Source organism: Fukomys damarensis, unplaced genomic scaffold, assembly GCF_012274545.1.
Source record: "Fukomys damarensis isolate Sample0158 unplaced genomic scaffold, DMR_v1.0_HiC HiC_scaffold_37, whole genome shotgun sequence".
Classification (NCBI taxonomy): domain Eukaryota; kingdom Metazoa; phylum Chordata; class Mammalia; order Rodentia; family Bathyergidae; genus Fukomys; species Fukomys damarensis.
In genome coordinates this window covers 1,310,685-1,330,546 of record NW_022900949.1, presented here as the reverse complement: position 1 = coordinate 1,330,546, position 19,862 = coordinate 1,310,685, and the positions used below count along the sequence as shown (strand labels likewise).

Sequence of the window (19,862 nt, the reverse complement as noted above, 5' to 3'; positions counted from 1 at the left end):
AATTGTATTAGAAAATTTAAAAATATTGCTTGCCTTCACACAAAATTTATCATGGTATAAATGATTAAAATGAGTGAGAAAGCGAAGTGGAACATAAAAAGAACCATATTACAATCAAAGTAATGCACAAATAATAGACATGCCTACAAATTTAATGAGGGAAATAAAACAATCCAGAATAAATGATAAGCAATACAGAGAATATGACGTAGTAATGGCATTAAAACTATTACTGAAAGTAGAGTCAGTTCTTCATTGAATTACACCCCCTCTAGTAATCTAATGTCTCAGTGCAAAAATGTTGTACTTCTGCCTTAGAAGTTTCAAGTATTTTAGGCAAACCTATTTTGAACTTGATAAGACTTTTTCCCTCCAGAACGTGTTTTATCTCTGAATCCATGCAGAGAATTCCTCTCTGGCCTTAACAGAATAATGTAGCACTTGGGTGCAAAGATGCAGCCCAGCAGCCCGGTGCTGGAGGCCAAGATGGAGAAGACCTCCATGGCCACCATGACCTTCCCCTTGGTGCTGTGGTACACGGGGAGGAAGGTGACCCACACACTGCAGAACACCAGCATGCTGAAGGTCAGGAACTTGGCTTCATTGAAGGTGTCAGGCAGGTTCCTGGCCAGGAAAGCCACGGTGAAGCTGACCAGGGCCAGGGAGCCCAGGTATCCCAGGACACAGTAGAAGGCAGTGAGGGAGCCCTTGTTGCACACGATGATGATGTGGCCATGTTCCGAGTGTGCATCTGTGTCTACAAAGGGTGGATTCGTCCCCATCCAGACTCCACAGAGAGTGAGTTGGATCAGGGAGCAGATGGGGATGATGGAGTTAGGTGCCCCTGACACCAGCCACTGCCTCATCCTCCTGCCTGGAGCAGTGACCTTAAAGGCCAGAACCACGGTGATCGTTTTGGCCAGGACGGTGGAAACAGCCACAGTGAACACAACTCCAAATGTGGTCTGCCTGAGGATGCAGGTGGCTGTGTTGGGCCGGCCGATGAAGAGCAAGGAGCAGAGGAAACAGAAGGTGAGGGAGATGAGCAGGGTGTAGCTGAGAGCCCTGTTGTTGGCCTTGACAATGGGAGTGTCTCTGTGCTTCACAAAGAGCCCAAGAACAGCAGCTGTGAGGACGGTGAGACTCAGGGCTGAGCCGGCCAGAGCCTTCCCCAAGGGGTCTTCATAATCCAGAAAAGTTATGGATTTTTGGAAGCAATAATTTCTTTGAACATTGGCATATTGGTGATCTGGACACTTCACACACATTTCCATATCTAGTTAGAAATGCATAATGTTGTTAGTTCAAGTTCATGTTTGTCTTACTCACATCCTGACCCAATAAAACTAATTGGAAGAGTTAAATAGTCTTTTGTTTTCTTTTGTTTCTAGACATTAGAAATATTATGAAATTATTATTAGAAAATTAATAAATATTATGCAGGGAAAAGTTTCAATTATAGTGCCAACTTCTTCTACTTCATGTTTTTTTTTTTTTTTTGTAGCAGGGATCGAACTTGGGACCTCTTCTTTATGCTGGAATGAACATTACTGTCCCATGTGATTATGTTTTTTTATAATTGCACTTTTCTTTCACATGCACTTCTGAGCTAACTCATGAAATCAATTATCTTTAAGTGATTCCTGAATTATTAATTCAATGTCCAAGCACATACCTGTGTCATTTGTAATCTCATTCTCTGGGCAAGGGGTGCAACCAAAACAACAGGAAGCTTTTCCCTCCTGAGGGGTTTTCCTAAATCCAGGACTGCAGCTCTCACTGCATACCGAGTGTGGGGTCTGAAGAAAACCAGATATGTGTTGGTGACCCCTGTAACTTTTGACTTATTCCTCCTAATTATAGTGAGCCAATGAATATTTATACACACACAAATCCAGCTATGCAATGAGATGCCATGTACACCGAGTGATAAGCATAGGATCATTTACAAAAATATAACCGAATGCATATGTTGCTGTGTGATTCATCGGAAAGTTCAATAATATAATTATTTCAAATTAAAGGCATGTTTGCTAATTTCTATACATGTCCATTTCTTGAGCAATACGGGAGCACAAATGCTACCAAAGGAATGCAGTCGTTTTGGGTTAATACAGTGCCTTCTGATTACACACCACATACCTCTGGAATTTCCATGGCCCATTCTATTAGGTCCTCAGATAAAGATAACCGCTGCCCTTGGGGAGCATGTGGGGAAAAGTTTCCTACTTTGACCTTAAGTCTAAGGCCTTCTGGAAAATTCCAAAGATTGACAATGTCGTACTGTGCATCTGGTTTTCTTCTGTCATCCAGTTTCACTTGGTCTCCAGCAGGATTGTTAAAGTGGACATTCTTCAGAAAGGGGTGAAGCTGAAAAAGAAGCATCATGGCCCAATGACCTGTGGCCAAGTAGCGAGACCAGAGCCCTGAATGAGGGAAAGAGTTGGCATTCGCGTTTTCTAGTGCAACTTTAACACTCTTATTCACTGAGGTAAAACAAATAAAAGTCTATATCAAAATACCACAGTGTTCCAAAAATGTCAGTGACTATCAAGAAAAATATTCCAATGGATATCATGGAAATCAATCAAATCAATGAGTGTTATGTAAAGCTCAACCGTGGAATTGAAGTTCCAAACAGCTATTGTCTCTCTGATGGTTCTCAGAATACCGACCTGCAAAATGAAAATATCGGCACAAAACTCCTTGCAAAAATAAATGAGAAAATTCATACAAAGTAGCCACCATTTAGCTACCTAAAAACTACATCCTTTCCCCTTATGCTTGAAAAACTTCATGGGAAATCTTTGATCTCTCTTATGAAAAACATTGAGGGAAGATGTTGCTGATTTCCTTTGGAAAATTAAACATTGATCTCGACTCATATTCAATTTTGTCTTTACCAGTTGTACTCATTTCTGATGACCAAGTCTAGCTGTTTAACCTTGATAGTAAAGCTAGTACAGGCCTTGTCACACTTTCTTTAGATGTACTTCTAAGCTCTGTATGCGAATAACCCCTTGAGTGCCTTCAGAAAACATAGTAGCTATCACCGAGAAGAGGAGACATTACCTGCCAGGATGAAAATGACATCTGCTCTCCACGGCCCACTGGCTGCATCTGCACTTGCTGCAGAAGCATCTCCTGGAGGGCGTGGGCCACCGCGTACACCGCATTGTACACGTTGTAACTCTCTTCACTCATGGCTGGGTCAAAACGATTTGCAGGCAGCCACGCCAGAGAGGCATTGGGCATACAGTCCATCAGTGCACAGTCAGAGTCAGATACTGAGCAGTCGAAATAATTGAACCAATGCAGAGCAAGGTACGTGTCTTCTGGGTATTTGGAAGGGGTAGCAGTCCGGATAAAATTTTTGAAACCAGAAATCTCCTCACGGTGGTGTGAAAAGGTGAAAGCGCCATGAAATGAGCCCAGTATGAAGTTTTTCCCAGACATGTCAGCCTGCAATTGTGAGTTTGTCACCCAGACTCTCCATGTCACTAAAGGTTTCTCTATATTATAGTTGATGCTATTGACACTGTCACTATCATAGTAAATGATAACAACATTAACGGGTGGTGTTTCCCTGGTTAGAAAGTTATGTTGCTGGTGGTGTAATATAGCTGACAAAATAGTATTTGAAATGATTTTCACAAATGCCACACAGACTCTGTTCCTGTCCATCTCTCCTTTAAGATTTGAGAGAAATTGCAGACCTTTCTGACCTTCTGTGATGATCAGTCCCACCCAGGTCCAGCTGAAATGGGTCAACAAAGAGACCATGCCAAGGGCCAGAGACGTGTCCTTGGGGGCCACCTGATAGAGAGAGGGAAACTGGCCACTGTCACTCAGTACGGGGTCGAAAGAGCCAAAGTTCAGCTACAGAGGAAAGAAAGTTAAAAACAATATGAATAAACTTGATATAAAACACAATTTCACACCCCCCAAATTATGGCACAGTCGGGAGAGTCATAGAGCAATATTACCAATGCTATCTCTCTAATCATCTCACTCACAAAATGCTTGTTATAAAACAACTGAAGACACACAGAATTTCAGGGAACTTTTTTTCCACTTTCCTTCCTTTCTCCCCTATATGCTGACGCTGCTGGTGGAAAAAAAAAAAAAGAAGAATTCCTCATATCTCAGGGTATTCTCCCATGAGGCTAGACCCTTGGAGAAATACTTGTAAATCTCTTCTTTTCATTAACTTTAGGGGCCCCAGAATGACACTAAACAACTCTATTTCATCTCCCCCCAGCCCATTCTCCCAGACCTGTGGAAATTTGTAGAGCTCCATCAGTGCCCCAATTTGAGCAGCTGTTTCCCAGGACGTTCCTGTAAATAATGCGATGGACTTGCTCTCTCTCTTACAGTTGAAATTGGGGATTTCATCCTGCCCTGCGTACAAGATGAGGAAATTCTGTAGTATCCTCCAATGACCGTGCAGAAAATTATGAAACTCATATCCCAATGACACGTTGGTTAAAAGGTGAGGATTCGCATTGATTTCTTCAATGGCAAAAATGAAGGCTAAAACAGTCTGGTAGTTGTTGGGTATAAACCTGCATGGAGAACACAGAGGCTTTTAGGAAGGAGACACATTTGACAATTACCTCTCATGTACGCACATTCTCTTCTATAAAGTGATTGCTTTTATCCCTCTCTGTAATTTTTATGCGACGACCCTAAACTATATGTGATGGCATGAAAATCTTGCTTTGAAGTAGATAATTAGTATTATATGAAATGCTGAATGAAAATTTCTTATAAATGAGACCAGTGCTCTTACACAGAAGAGTTTCTTATCTCGTTCTGCCACTCACATACAGCCAGAGGACCTCCCAGGAAGATGGTGCAGTGGTAAGCAGCAACAAATCCACCTCTCCAAGATTCAGACTCCAGACCCTGGAGAACAACAACTTGGGGAAGAGAAGAAGGAGGCAGTGGGTCCGCAGGACCCAGGAAAGATCTGAAGGAAAGAGTGGGACATGTGGAGAAAGTGAGGAGACAGACGACAGCACCGAGGGAGGGACACAGGCGACCCCCGGCTTATGGAGCAAGAGAGGAATATCGAATTGACGAAGGGGGCTCAGGTAGAACAGCTAGGTCCAGAGGCTCCCGAGGAGAAACCCAACAGTGTAGCAGAGCAAGGGATGTCATGCACTGCAGCGGCCAGGAGAGACTGCAGCCCTGGTGACAGCCACGGTCCTTGGTAGAGGCCTCAGTGGGATGCCTCTTGGGGAAGGCCCAACTGATCCCGACACACACAGCAGGCATGGCCTGGCTTCACCTCAGGGATCCGGTGTTGAAGTCGCCAAAGCAACTGGGTGAGTGATGCCCATGGGAGACGCCCAGGGTCACGGAGCCACGAGATAGCTTAGGGGTGGACCTTCAGAGTGTGGCTCGTTGAAGACCAGGACACCAGCCCCACAGTAAGAGGCCTGGATCACCCTGAACCTCTGTGGAGTTGGAAGCACCAGACTCGGCACTCCACACCAACCCCACTGTAGGCTTGCTGGGATTACTCACCACCTCACCCTAATCCTACTGCAGACTGACTGGGGTTTCCCTGGAAACATCTGGACCCCAGTGTAGACACTGCCACAAAAGCATGGACATCAGAAGAAAACGACAGGCCTGAAGTCACAGGGCAATTTCTTTTTTGTTTGTTTTGTTTTTCTGTTCTGCTTTTTTCTCTTTTCTTCATTCTCTGTTTTGTTTTTATCATGAGTGTGAACATTGTTTTTAGTTTTGGGGGGGTCTTACTTTGACCCTGTTTTGGCTTTTACCTTTCTTTCTGTCCTGTCTTCTTCACCAGTTTCCTGAACCTCAGGTAATCTTCTTTTGACCTTTAGCCTTGCTTCTAATGTCTTTTTCTTCTTTTCTTCTCTATTTTTCTTTTATTTGTTTTAAATTCTCTCCCCTGAGGCTAGAGTATTTCTATTAAGTCAATTTTAACTGTATGCAATTTTCTGATTTGTTTTAGCTTTTGTTGTGTAACTACAAAGCTTGTACCTATGGTTAAAGGTAGCAAATGAACAGATATCACTGTTTAGTATTTTCTGGGCTCTGCTTGGTGCTCCTTTTGGCACTGGTCCTGCTACTTTACTCAGGGTGGCACGGTTGTTGTGATCAGTTGTTCTCCCTTCTATGCCAACACCGAGATTGTGTGGGAGTCATAAACAATACCGTAGCCCAGTACCAAAATAGTGGCGCTTGACAAACAGACAACTGTCTCTAATTGTTAACAAATTGAAGAGGCAGAATCTCAGGTCAGAATCTCAAGCAAACATACAGAATCTCTGAAAAGTCATATTTCCTAAAGAGGGTTCATTATAGTAAAAAAGCTGTCTACCTTAGGCAAATAAGAAACATCAGCACAGAAAATCAATGAGGCAGTCGCACTAGGGACATTTACAGCAGTTAATTCCCACATCATAAAAATTGAGCAAGTTTGTAAGAAGGAAGAAATTATAAAGCTCAGAGCAGAAATTAATGCAAGTGAGGCTAAGAAAGCAGTACATAGAATTAATGAATTGAAGCGGTGTTCGTTAAAGTACTGAACAAAATTCACAAACCCTTAGCCCAACTTATTGTAAAGGAAAGAGAAGACTCACATCCATGCAATTCCAGATGAAAGGGTGAAATTACAGTGGATCCTGCAGAAATCCAGATGATCGTCAGTACCTGTTTTGAGAACCTATTCTCTAAAAAGATGCGAAACTCAGAGGAAATGGGCAGATTCCTAGATACATAGGAATTCCCAAAGCTGATGTAAAAAGATATGAAAATTCTAAATAACCCAATATCAGCCAATGAAATGGAGTTCACAGTTTAAAAACTATAGTTTACAAAACAACAAAGAAAAGCCAGGTTTGCTGCTGAATTCTATAGGAACTTTAGAGACGATCTGATGCTACTTCTTAATGAAAATGAAAGGGAAGCTGTGCCCCCAAAGCAATTCCTTGAAGCAAGCAGGAATCCTGGTACCCTGCTACCAAAACCAGAAAAAGACCAAAGCACCCTGCAAAAAGATGTGTAGGCCAATATCACTAAAAATCATGGATGATGCAGAATTCCTCAGTAATATACAGACATTGATATTCAGGTCTTTTTTTGCCAGTATCATGCTGTTTTCATTATTGTAGCTCTGTAGTGTAATTTCCAGTCAGAGATTATGATGTTTCCTGCTTTACTGTTGTTGCCAAGAACTGCCTTTGATATTCTCTGTTTCTTTTGTTTTCAAATGAATTTTAGGATTTTTCTCCACTTCTGTGATACATGCTGCTGGAATTTTGAACAACACTGTACTAAATATATATAATAATTTTGGAAGTATGGCCATTTTCACTGTATTTGTTTTTCCTACCCAAGAATAAGGGAGAGCGTTCCATTTTCTAATATCCTCTTTGATCTCCTTTTTCAGAACACTGTAGTTTTCAATGTAGAGTTTCAATGTAGAAGGAAGTCTTTCACTTCCTCCACTCAAGTGATTCCTAGGTATTTCTTATTTCTGGTGCTACTGGGTAGAGTGTTCCCTGACTCCTCTCTCAGTGAGTTTGTTATTTGTGTGCAGGAAGGCTACTGATTTTTGAGTGCTGACTCTATATCCAACTAGGCCACTGCCTTTGGTTATTAAAGCTACAAGTCTTTTGCTGGAGTTTTTAGGATCTTCTATATAGAGTGTCATGTCACCTGCAAGTAATGACAGTTTAACTTCTTCCTTTCCTATTCTATTCATTTTGTACCATACCTCACAGAACCAGACAAAGTGATCCTAGAATTCAAATGAATCTAGTAGAGGCCTAAAGTAGCAAAAGCAATTCTGGGCAACCAAAGCAATGCATGGGACATCACAATCCCTGATTTGAAGTAATAATGACAAAGCTTCTTTGATAAAATCAGCATGGAACTGGTAAAAAGAATGCGACCCAAAGGTCAGTGCAATAGGATAGAAGATACAGAAACGACTCCTGGAGCATTCAGTTGCCTTGTCTTTGAAAAAGAGGCCAAATACCTTCGCTGGAAGAAAAATGGCCTCTATAATAAATGGTTCCATGAAAGCTGATTTTCCTTATCCTGAATATTGAGCTGCGATTCATATCTCTCACTGTACATTTAACTACAATCAAAACGGATCAAAGATGTACATATTAGAAAAGAAACATTCAGTATGTTGGAAGATAAAATAGGCAAAACTCTTGAAGACAAAGGTGTAGGCAAAGACTTTATGAACAAAATTCCTATCACATAGGAAATATTACAATCACATAGGAAACTATCAAAGTGTTAAAAAACTTTTGCACAGCAAAGGAAAGCACCAGCAGTCTGAAGAGACAACCCACATGATGGGAAAAAGCATTTTACTAACTATTCCTGGACAATGGAGTAATATCTAGAATAAAGAAAGAACTGAAATGATCAGAATCCTGAAATTTAAAGACCCAATCTAAAAATGGGTGTCTGAAATGAATAGACACTTCTCAGATGAAGAAGTACAAACATCAAATTAATATAAAAATAATGTGCGATTCCATTGGTTATTCAAAACTGCAAATTTAATCAGCACTGAAATTCCATCCGCTCCACAAAGAATCGTAATCATGGAGAAATCAGCCAATGACAAATGCAAATGAGGCTGTGGGGAAACAGCAGACCCTCTGCACTGTTGCTTAGAGCGTACATTGATACAAACTATGCGGAAATCAGTGTGGAGATTCCTCGAAAGTCTAAAACTAGAGATTTCCTTGGACCTGCTATTCCCCGCCTTGGTGTCTTCCTCAAAAAGTTAAAAGCATGGTCCCGCAGTGATGTATGCACACCGTGTTTGTAGAAGCGCAGTCTGCAAGAGCTAAATTATTGGAGACAACTGAGAAGACCATGAACAGATGCATGGATAAAGACACTGTGATTTTTAAACACAGCGGTGTCTACTCCGCCTTAAAGGAGGTAAACTTTAGACATTTTTAGGTAAAGGGATCCACCTTGAGATCATACTTTTCTGTGAACTCATCGGACACATCTGTTTCAATACTGCATTGCTTCTCTTCCATGAATGAGGACCGAAATATATAATAGATCTTGGGAGGCAGCCAGACAATGTGGAAGTCGGAGGGAGAAAAGGGGAGGGAGAGGAAGGACGGGAAGGAAAAGAAAGCAAAGATGAGGTTCAGGGAAAGTGGAAGCAATATTTTGTGTACAAGGAGGGGAAGCAGGCTTGAAGACGGAAGGGGAATGGGAAAAACAGACCCCGGACAGGTACGATTTGCCCGTCATGGCTGCGATCGCTGCGTGCATGGAAAGTGTACCAATACGATGAGAGGTACCATGCAGATGTCAGGTGTGCAGAGCCGCGCATATCCGTATTTGCAGTGTGAGAATAAGTGAAGGGAGACGGTTCAGAATATTCCTCCTGCTCTGATGTAACTGTAGGAGCAGAAAAGCTCAGGACGAGCTCGAGACAGCATCGCAGTTGCTGGGACCCTTGCATTCATGCCTACGTGGGCCGCATCTTCCATTAGGCTGATGAAAATTATGTTTGCAATTGGACGTTGCTGTAGTGGCAAACATACGAACTTTAACTAAGTAAACATGTTTCTTTTCCTAGGACCTTCATCTCGGATTGTCAGAGAAATTAGCTAGGAGTCTCGGCCCCGAGTTGCTGTTTCTAGGGGCCAAGTCCGCCTGCACTGGAGTCTCCGAAGAGGAAGGACAGGAAGCCTCTCCTCGGTCCGGACAGAAAGAAGCTCCCGGGCACCCGAGTCCGCCCGCCGAGGCGGGTGCAGGTGACGGTCTTGTCTTCCGCCCTCACAGATATCTGCTCCTGCCCCGGATGCAGCGCTCCCTCGCATTTTTATTTCTAAATGGTACCGGATCGAGCTCAGAACCTTGGGCTTGCGAGGCAGGCGGCAGAACTACGGAGCTAAATCCCGCCCCTTCCTTGGACTTTTTCAGATAGGACTTTAGTTCGGGGTTTGCACTGTTGCTCCGGCACCGACTAATTTTATCCTGAATCGTGTTCTGCACTTGAAATCTATTGGCGATTGCTGTCTCTTTGGTTCCAGTGCCTCCTCCCTCCCTCTCCCAGATGAAATGTGGTCCCCTTAGGCCGCCTGCAGCGCCCGCGCTCGGAGCTCAGAGCGGCCAGAATCCCTGTGCCCAGCTCCGTGTCTCGGGAATGCTCCCCGCAGCCTCGGTCTCCGCTCTCCTCCAGCCTGGAAAGTCCCGTCCGCGCCTGCAGTGTTCAGAACCCAGCCCAGCCCCTCCTCGCCGGTGTAGAGCTCCACCCCGCGGGCCCTCTCCTGAGCGTCCTGCTGCGAGGAACAAAAGCTCTCACCGCTCTCCGCCAGGGCTGTGCAATTGCGGAGCAGCTTTCCCTGCCCAGACCGCCCAGAGAAGCTATGGCCCTGACGCGATCTGAGACCACAAAGATGAACAAAATCACCCGGGACAGTCAGAACCGACGTTTGTGCATGAGACACAGCGACCAATGTGCTCTGAAAGTTACGGGAAGAAAAACGAACACGTCCACTTCCCCTTCCCCTCCGGACGTTTCCTTCCTAGTTTCTCATTCTTCATGGCTGAGGGGAAGTGGCAGGGGTCGGGGAGAGGAACAGATATGAGGAAGGGAAGGAATGGAAAAACGTCTGTGTAAGTAGGGAGGGCAGGGGAATGGGAAAAATAAGAACCAAGACACACCGTGTAGAGTCCCAATTCCCAGTCATGAATGCCAGCATATTGTCCACCTAAACGGCACCGAACAGGTAATGAATGAAGACAAGAAAAAGGGAAATGACTCAGCCAGGTGTGCTGTGTGTCCCACACTGAAATCCCAGCACCTCAAAGGCTGAGGCAGAAACCGCACTTGATCTAACGGTTTTGTATGGCCAGCCTGAAAATTTATGGACTCTGTTTCAAAAAATATGCCAACGTGGGAAGTATCTGAAAAATAAAAATGAAAACAAAGACAAGGAGCATCAGATAGATGCAGGCACGATCGGCAGAAAGGGGCCCCGATTCCTAATCATGCTACAGAGGCAACAGTTTCAGATCCAGCATCTGCTAAGGACATAGCTGTCAGCACTTCAGAGACAGCCCCTTTTCTCACAGGCACAACCCACGCTCCAGGGTCCTCTGTCACCTGGAGAGATCCATTTATTCCTTACACCTTTGCCTATAGAATCAGTGAGATGATATCTGAAAACAGACCGTGTGTGTTCAGGATAAATATTTCACAGAATCCAGAATGCCCACCGCTGGGCGGCTTAGCAGCTCCAGGCGGCAGGGAGCACACTTGTGAGGAAATACACTTGCACAGGTTAGTGAACGTGTGGCTGGATAGCTGCAGGAAGTAGTCTGTCCAGCAGGCCGTGTATAGACAGCAATGGCCACTCTGGAGGGACCGGAGGAATGCTATGGACAATGAAAGAAACCTTAGCAGACACCGGCTTTTCTGAAAGGGAGATTTCACTGCTGCCTTGGAGCACTACACAGAATCCACCGGCCTGAATCCCCACTCTTAGTGTCATGCAACAGCAGCTGAGGGAGGAAAAGGGACACAGCAGGGTAGGTGAAGGCGCTTTCCCCTTCAGCATTCAACCCTTCAAAGGGAATGCTACAGAAGTGAAACTAGAATATCTTCTCTATTTCAAAAGGAAAAAAGTTAAACAGAAAGCAAAAAGAGTAGTTCTGAGGAAAGTTAGGTGGTAAGGATAGGCTAGGGATGCACTAAATATTGCTTTTACATGAATGGAACCCCATGTATGATGCGTCATGATAATCAAGCCAAAAACAAAGAAAGAAAGTGGACACTTACTGTAGGAGAAAGATGTCCCTGCTAGGCTTTATATCAACATTATTATTGATATAGATATAGGTATAAAGGGCGAAAAAGCCCCCAAGCAGCACATCTCCATCCCTGTGCACTCTGGTGCTCCTCTGCAGAAGGCAGTCGTCATTTGCTGAGGAACCCACTGATAGAGAAGGCTGCAGGAAGAGGAGGAAGAGGAGGAGGAGGACCAAGAAGAGCATCTCAGAAGTGTGTGCAAAGCCTTAAGTCTGAGCGAAGACAGAACTCCAGAGTGCTAGCCAGGAAGTACATGTATTATGGGGTGTGTGTGTGTGTGTGTGTGTGTGTGTGTGTGTGTGTGTGTGTGTGTGTTTGTGTGTGTAACTCCTTCAGACAAGAATGCACACCCTCCTCCTGATCCAGCCCCTCCCAGCCTAGTTGCTCCTATCCCCCAAGAGAAACAGCAATGACTTCTCCTTTGACACTGTTAACCTGAGGTCTGGTGGCCAGGTGCAAAGCGCAAGTTGGAAAACAAGTTTGAAGATGATTCTCCCTGCCTTGGACACCATGATTTCATCGAGGTCATTAACAGAGAAGACCCAGGGACCTCTTCCTCTCATGCGGATTTAGTCCCAGAGCTCTGTCAATAAACTATTTTCACGAGTGCCACTTTGGGTGATGCTAATGATTTGCAACAGAGGATTCCAGCTTAGATGTTTGGCGAAAAGTTCTGAAAGGGCCCATGCATCACCAAGAACATCTTGCCACTCTGCCCTTAAAATCTCAATGAAAGGAGTTCAGGGATCACAACTCAGGTTTCATTTCAGCCACAAAACACTCCCCACACGGCCCGCTTACCTCTGCATGTAATGTGTACTGAAAAACTGGCAGCCATATGTGCTCCGCATAACCTGTGGCACTAGTAGTTGTACCAACTCTATAAACTCAAAATTAGTAATCCCGGATCTATGCAGAAATGAGTTGCATTTTGGGGTTTTAAAATTCCACTCTTTTGCTCATCACTTAGTCTTTGAAATGTTTTTCCTGTTTAATACACTCTACTTTTGGGTCCCTCCAGTATTTAAGCTTTTCTGAGATGATAGGGCTATGCAGAAACCTCTCCATTCTCACTGTAGTCTTCACCACACAACATATTGAGGACCAGGATAAACAGGCAGACCTAGGTATCCCTGATCTCCGGAGATTCCTCAGGACAGGGAAGATACTTAGTAAGACACTGCAGCTGTTGAGCCCATGGGATTTCTCAAAACTGATATAATATTTAGTATAAAAAGTTAATACTGATCTTAGCATGAACTTCAGTATTGGTGAATCAATATTTGATTTTACATGGTAAATTTACTGTGACATATTGAAATGAGAAATTATAAAAATCAAACACACCCTGGCTGCAATAAATTATATACACTGGATGTACAGTGCAAACCTCTGAACCAGCTCTGAACATGGTGATCAGAGAATTAATCAACAGACTGATATAAGGAATTGTAAGGAACATGATATTGATCATATCAAGTATGTGAAGACATCACAGTGCACTGGCAGCTGAGGTGAGGTGTTTTCAAGAACCCTAAGACAGGGAACCCCAAAGAAGCTGACTGATTACACCCAAGAACGGATGACCCAACACCTGCAACTGGAGGGACAGACAAGACGCGAAACGTTTGCTACAAAAACCGCACAGGAGGAGGAATCACAGAGCTGTGGACCTGTGATATTCCTCAGTGAACAGCTGATTTTCTCTCCTGGGCCAGCTGCTGATGTCTCCAGGGACAGAGGCTCTGCGGGACCTCTGTGGGACAATGGCACACTCTTCCAGCCTGCTGTGAGTTGGACCTGAACTTCTGTTCAGTGAGTGATGTGGACTCAGTTTGGTCTCATATTTGTACGACCAAGTATACCCAGGACTTTGTGCCTGTTCGGATTTGCCTTCTCGAGTAAGGGTTTTGTTGGGTGAACTGAGATGTGACCAAGCCATGCATTCAAAAGTCAACCAGTCATCAAATCTGTCCATATCTCTTACTGTGCTGGGAGGTGTTAGTGACGGATTGGCAGGGTGCAGGCCAGGACCACCAGGAAGGGGAATTCTGGTGAAAATGCAAGATGAGATGGACTATTAAAGCATGTTATTTTAAGCAATAGCTACAAATTCACAATGGTCATTCCATATAGTAGCCCAAGGATTACACTTGCACCCCAGGCTTAGCGGGCTTCTTCACACGAAGACAGCCTTCATAAAGAACTGTCTTGGCTGTTCACTGATACCAGTAATTCCAGATACTTACAGGATTTACCATGCACCTACTACACGAAGCATAAAAAGCAGGTTACTACTTCCACACCGAAGATTAATACTGCATCTACTGAAGGGAACACCTAGCAGACCACCAAACACAAAGGAGAGCTACACCTTGTCAGGAGACAAGATCTTGTAACACAGACACATTCAAGTCCAATTTGTGGGCATCGCCATGGACACGTAGATGCCTAACTCTTGCACTTCACTCTAACTTCCTAAGACCTTGGATATTACTCTTTTATTAAGTTTATAGGTTCACTTTAGGGATACAATACAGTTACATTCATCGTTGGGATCGTGAACCTTTACATGACTTATCTTAGTTCTTACTTTTTCCCCATTCCTATTCCTCCCTTCACCCCCTCCACCCTTCCCTGTTTATAAAAACATTGTTTCCATGTTTTTCCTTTTCTCATGTTTTTCTTTTCCATTTTTACCTTTCCCCTACTCCTCCCTCTTCCCCTATTCCTTTAGACCTTTTCTTCCTATTATACAATATCAATTTTACATTTTGATCCTTATTTATACTTTTAGTTTTTCACAACCAAGAAACTATTCAGTGTTTACACACGTGTATCCAATTTATTTCACTTAAGAGTAAGGTTTCAGCATGCATCCACCTAGCTATAAATGTCACATTTCTCATTCTTTATGGCTGAGTAGTACTCCATTTTATAAAATTTTAAAAAACACATCTTCTTTGTCCATTCTCAAGTTGATCTGAAATAGGCTGTTTTCACGTTTTAGCTATTATTGGATATTGCTGCTACTTGGATGTGAGGGTGTATATCATCAAATTTGGGAATATATGCAGGTTTTTCTTTGAAATGCTACACGTCAACCTTGGATTTTTAGAAACTTTTTTACTGGACCTTTACTACTTGCAGGTATAATTTTAATTATTTCCTTTGGGCATTGCTCTGCCCATCACAGCTGGAACTGTACTGGTGGTAATAACACATTGGTATCTAAATCCAGCTGCAGAACTCTTAGTAAATGAACTCTGTGTCTTGGACCAAGCATTGCAATAAGATCAAGGCCTTGAGCCAATAACATCTGGTGCACCAATATGAAATTCTGTCCCACACATAGACATAGACCTTTGAGACTAACAGATAACATCTTCCAACACTGTTCCCAGGTCACCTCTGTAGAGGACACTGCAGGCCTGGCCTTCGTGCTGCTCTCCCTCCTCCAGTGCGCTGTAGCACATCACAAAGAGACACCTCCCCTGCAACTGTCCAGGGTAGGGAGAAGGGGTCCCTCCTGGGAGACTCTAACACCTGCACCAGGAATGCGCAAGAGTCAGTGTCACCACCTTTAGGTGCGATGCATGAATCCTTCCTGCTGCTCACCATACTTTTGCAGCACCATCTGCTACCAGGCTTACTTTCGTCAAGTAGTAATTTCATCAAAAACTGCTCCTCCTTTCACTCACTTTTCCCTCAAAGTTCTATGGAGCAGCTGACAGATCTGCCCATTATACAAATGCCTCAATATCTCGGGTCTGTGTTCAGATATCTGGGTCCTTGCTTGTGCCTCTGCCTCTCTCTGACTGGATCTGGAGCCCACCTGTGTTGACCTACTAGAAGCACTCACAATGCCCCGCAGTTGCTCTTAGATGTCTCCGTGTGTGGCCAACACCTCACAACAGGTGTCGCCTGAATGACCTATCCACAGCTGAGTCCCCATGGCTGCCCCAGCTGGGTGCCCGTTGGTGGCAGGGCTTCCTTACGTGTGCCTGCACCACCCTTCTCCCTGGAAGCCCTCTTCCCTCTTATCTGACACTCAGAGGACTCTTTCAGGCACCTGAGGAAATCCAGAACTCTGGGACTTGTGCATGGGGCCTCACTTGGTTGACGGCATCAGGTGAATCCACGGTAAGGTCGCTAGGTCCAGAACCAGCCTGGTGTAACTGGTGAGCTTCTAAGAAGAGCAAGCACTGTGTAGGGTAAAGGTGTAGGGGAAGTGGGAAGAGTTAGGGACCGGAACTAAGGGAAAAGAAAAAGTATGAGAACATGAAAAAATGGAAATAAATTATTAGTAAACAGGGAAGGGAGGAGGGGTTGAAGGGAGGCCAGGGACAAGGGGAAAAATGAGAACCAAGACCTGTCATGAAAAGGTACAAGATCCCAATGATGAATGTGACTGTACTGTATACCTAAAGTGTACCAATACACTCAATGAGACAAAAATAAATTTTAAAAAAATAGCCAGGGATTTAGCTCAGCGGTTCGGTGGCCTGCCTTGCAAGTGAAAGGACCCAAGTTCAATCCGCAGTACCAAAAACAAAACAAAACAAAACAAAAACAAAACAATAAATTTTAAAAAAATAGAAAATGAAAATAGTGGTCAAATATGTATTTGTCATAAAAGGAAATTAATTATTTTAAGTTATGTCCAATAGTTACAGTGAGTAACTCCACTTCTTTTTAAATTTTTTGAACTTTTATTTGTATATGTTTGCAGTTTATGTAACTTACGATCATCTTGTGGAGTGATTATATGTACACATTGCAACTGTGGAGACCAAAGTGACTCCGTTTTGCCAGTTACCGAGTTCTCAGGAAAGCCCATGCCTGTTCCCGCACGTTGCCATCAGATGTTCCCTTTTCTTAGTGTTGTTAGGAGAAGGAGGGACATCTGGCCTGGGCCAATTAAGCTTTGAGAAAACACACACTTGCAAAATGTTAACCAATCAAGCGCTGACCCATTTAGAAAGCCCCTAGTTCTGCTCTTCTGCTACTATAAAAGGCTGTTGGAAATCAGTCTCGAGGCTCTGTTTCTGAACCACTGTGTCGGTGAGATCCGAGGGTCCAGGCTCGGGCTTCCAATAAACTCCTCGTGTGGTTGCATCGTACTCGACTCCTTGGTGGTCTTTGGGGATATCACAATCTGGGCACAACACAACTTACTTCTTTTTTAGGAAAAATCTCCTTCCCCTCTCTCCCTGTCCTGTCGCTCCTCCTCCAGTTCTCCGGTCCCAATTTTCATTCCTGTCAATGGAATGGTAAAGGGTACATTTCTTTCTTAGTTAGACTGGGACCCAGGAGGCTGAAGGAGAGCACTATGGTTCCATGAAGTCATCGGCAGCCCCGGCTGGGGCGGTGGTGAGGGGCTTGCGTGGGGTCCCTGGCGGCACCACCCCCTGTGACTCTCACCGTAACATTATTCCTTCAGTTGTCCCCGTCACAGAGACACGTAAACACGGGTGCTTTTCCTAAATAGTTGTTCCTACTTCCTTTAACAGATATGAAACCCTGTGTGGTTTTACTTTTGCAATAATTTTGGAGCTATTATTTATTGCCAAACTAGTGTCAATTTATAAACCATAACAGCGTTACAACACCATTTTTGTTTTTGTCCTATTATCAGTCATTGACTTCATACTTTGTGTCCATGGAGGTTTGATATAAGACAGACCATGTGATGTTTAAGTTTGTCTAAGTTACTTCACTTAACACTATGATCTCACCGTGCATCAGTTTTCCTACAAATGGCTTAAGCTTATCCTTCTTTATGGCAGAACAGTGCTCCCTTGTGTGGAAACATCACATTGCTTTGTCCATGCAGCTGTTGACGGACATGCAGGCTGTTTCCAGGACGCAGCTATCAGGAATCCTGCTGCTGTAACCTGGGCAAACCCTGCTGCGCTGTGAACTCTTGGGGCAGGGGCCTGGGGGGGACTGGCTGAGTGCAATGCATCTCTCCTGGGACCTAAGGGTAGTGCAGTGGTCCTCACTGTGAGGCAGACTTGCTCCTAGGGAGTGCAAGGCGCTGTGTAAAGACACCGTTGATCAGTGCGGTAGCGTAGGTGGACTGGGTCACTGCTGGTGTCCAGGGCGTGGGGCTTCCGCACCAGATCCTCCTGAGGGGTGCGGACCTCTTCAGTCGGGCCCTCGCCCCAGGCAGCCCCACGGCCACTGTTGAATGCTCTGCATCCCCGACTCAGGAAACAGAGACCACGGATGTTCTGTGCATTCTCTGCTTTTACCCATCGCATATAAATGTGACGGAGAAGAATGATTAACGGCTCTCCTCCAGGTTGCTCGTTATTTATCAACAGAAATTAGCCTGGACCTCTGCATGTGCTCTCTTTCTTATGCTTTTGAAAGAATTACAACTATAGAACAAGATAGCACATTCTATGTATCCACCGATCAGAGTGAGCTGGTTTTAATGGGTTCACTACAATTAATTCTTGAAAAAAGGGACGCCATTGCTGAGAGTACTAAATCCATTTGTTTCTCTCCCTAATCTTCTACCTTCATCCTGGGAAATAATCACCATTATAATTATGGTTTGCATATGTATCCTATCCATGTTTTTCTAGTTTTGCTATTATTTGTACTTAAAGGTGATGTGTAGACTTATTAAATGTGTTTTATAATATTGGGCTTCGGTATCTCTACTTTCCCTACCATGGGGTATGTTGCCAGCTTTTTTCTATTTTTAGTGGTTCAAAGAAGAGAAACGAGAGCAAGAGCTGCAGAAAGCAGAAAGGAGAATGTTTTGAGGAAAAAATAAAACTGATGGGCAGTTTCATAGCTGGTGATATTGTTGAAATGCTCTGTTAAGTTATGATATGTAGAAAGTAATTGTTTTAAAATGTGAGATAATGAAAAGATGAAAATAAAGTGTTTGTAGATGGAGAGGGGAGGAAGGGGGGAAGGGAGGGCAGGCGTAAGGGGGTAGAAATGAGAATCAAGACTTGTCATGTAGAGGTACAAGATCCCGACAATGCATGTAACTGTACTGTGTCCCTAAAATGTACCAATAAACACAATGAAAGCTGAAAAAAACAAAAAAAGTAATTGTTTTAACTTTTGCATGCAGAATGCTGGTTTATCTCATGAGGCAGCGATAAGTGATTGTAGTGATAGCAAAATAAACACTAGGCTGGAAGTGGTCAGACTGGAGTCATTTCTGTTTCTGATCTCATAATAATTCCCACCTGTCAACATCTGTTTCCTCAAGTGTGAAAGTTTCTGTTCTGTTAAGACATCGTTTAAAGTGTGTCTGTTTGCTTTTCTGTTTCAGAACTTTCAATGCTGTAAATGCTCAAGCAAAACACAATTTGTGAAGTTAACTTTTCCACTCACACTGTCACCTAGAGAATAATATTTTATGGGTCAGCCATTAACAGTTACAGGGACAATTAGAGATAGGAAAGAAAAGAGAAAAATCAAGATGGCTTTGAAACACTGGCTGAGCCCTCTGATGTTTTCTCACACTGTGATTATCACCAGAGCTGTTCCTTCTAGGACTTCACGATTGGTATGCCTGCCAGGAAGAAGAGGCTGGGGAAGCAATTACACTTCTTTGATTAAAGAAAGTTTACCTTTACGGCCTGAGGCAAGGTTAGGGAATGAACATTGGCTCTGGGTCCCAGTGGAAATTCTGGAATTGCATTTAGGCTGCAGGCTGCGTTCACTGTGATCAGAGAGAGAAAAGTAATGCATGATGGAGAAAGTTAACTTTCTGCTGTCATCTCTACAGTGGCCACAGATGGACATTTTCCTAGTCAGATTCCATTCTCTGCCAAAGGAACAGGACAGGTGCCCACAACAGGCTCTGCATACATTAAGAAATTGATAAATATGAGCTCAATCAAATGGTTGAGTTTTATCCATTGTGTCATGTTCTTCACATTCAGAGGTCTGAATGGTGGATGCTGGAGCAATGGCCTCTTAAGTATGTTTAAAGGCATGAAAATAGAAGAGTCCACTCAGTTTCTTTGGAAAAAAATGG

General features: G+C 43.7%; 1 protein-coding gene across 1 annotated transcript; it reads right to left on the bottom strand.

Annotated features, from left to right (window-relative positions):
* Nucleotides 1–332: 332 nt before the first annotated feature.
* Nucleotides 333–16,688, bottom strand: LOC104874387 (vomeronasal type-2 receptor 116). Its single transcript, XM_010641414.1, has 8 exons — nt 16,595–16,688; nt 15,964–16,037; nt 11,819–11,988; nt 4,277–4,565; nt 3,073–3,879; nt 2,143–2,370; nt 1,676–1,799; nt 333–1,276 (listed from the first exon to the last, which is right to left on the bottom strand). The coding sequence occupies exons 1-8, from the start codon at nt 16,686–16,688 to the stop codon at nt 333–335; spliced, it is 2,730 nt and encodes a 909-aa protein (XP_010639716.1).
* Nucleotides 16,689–19,862: the final 3,174 nt, after the last annotated feature.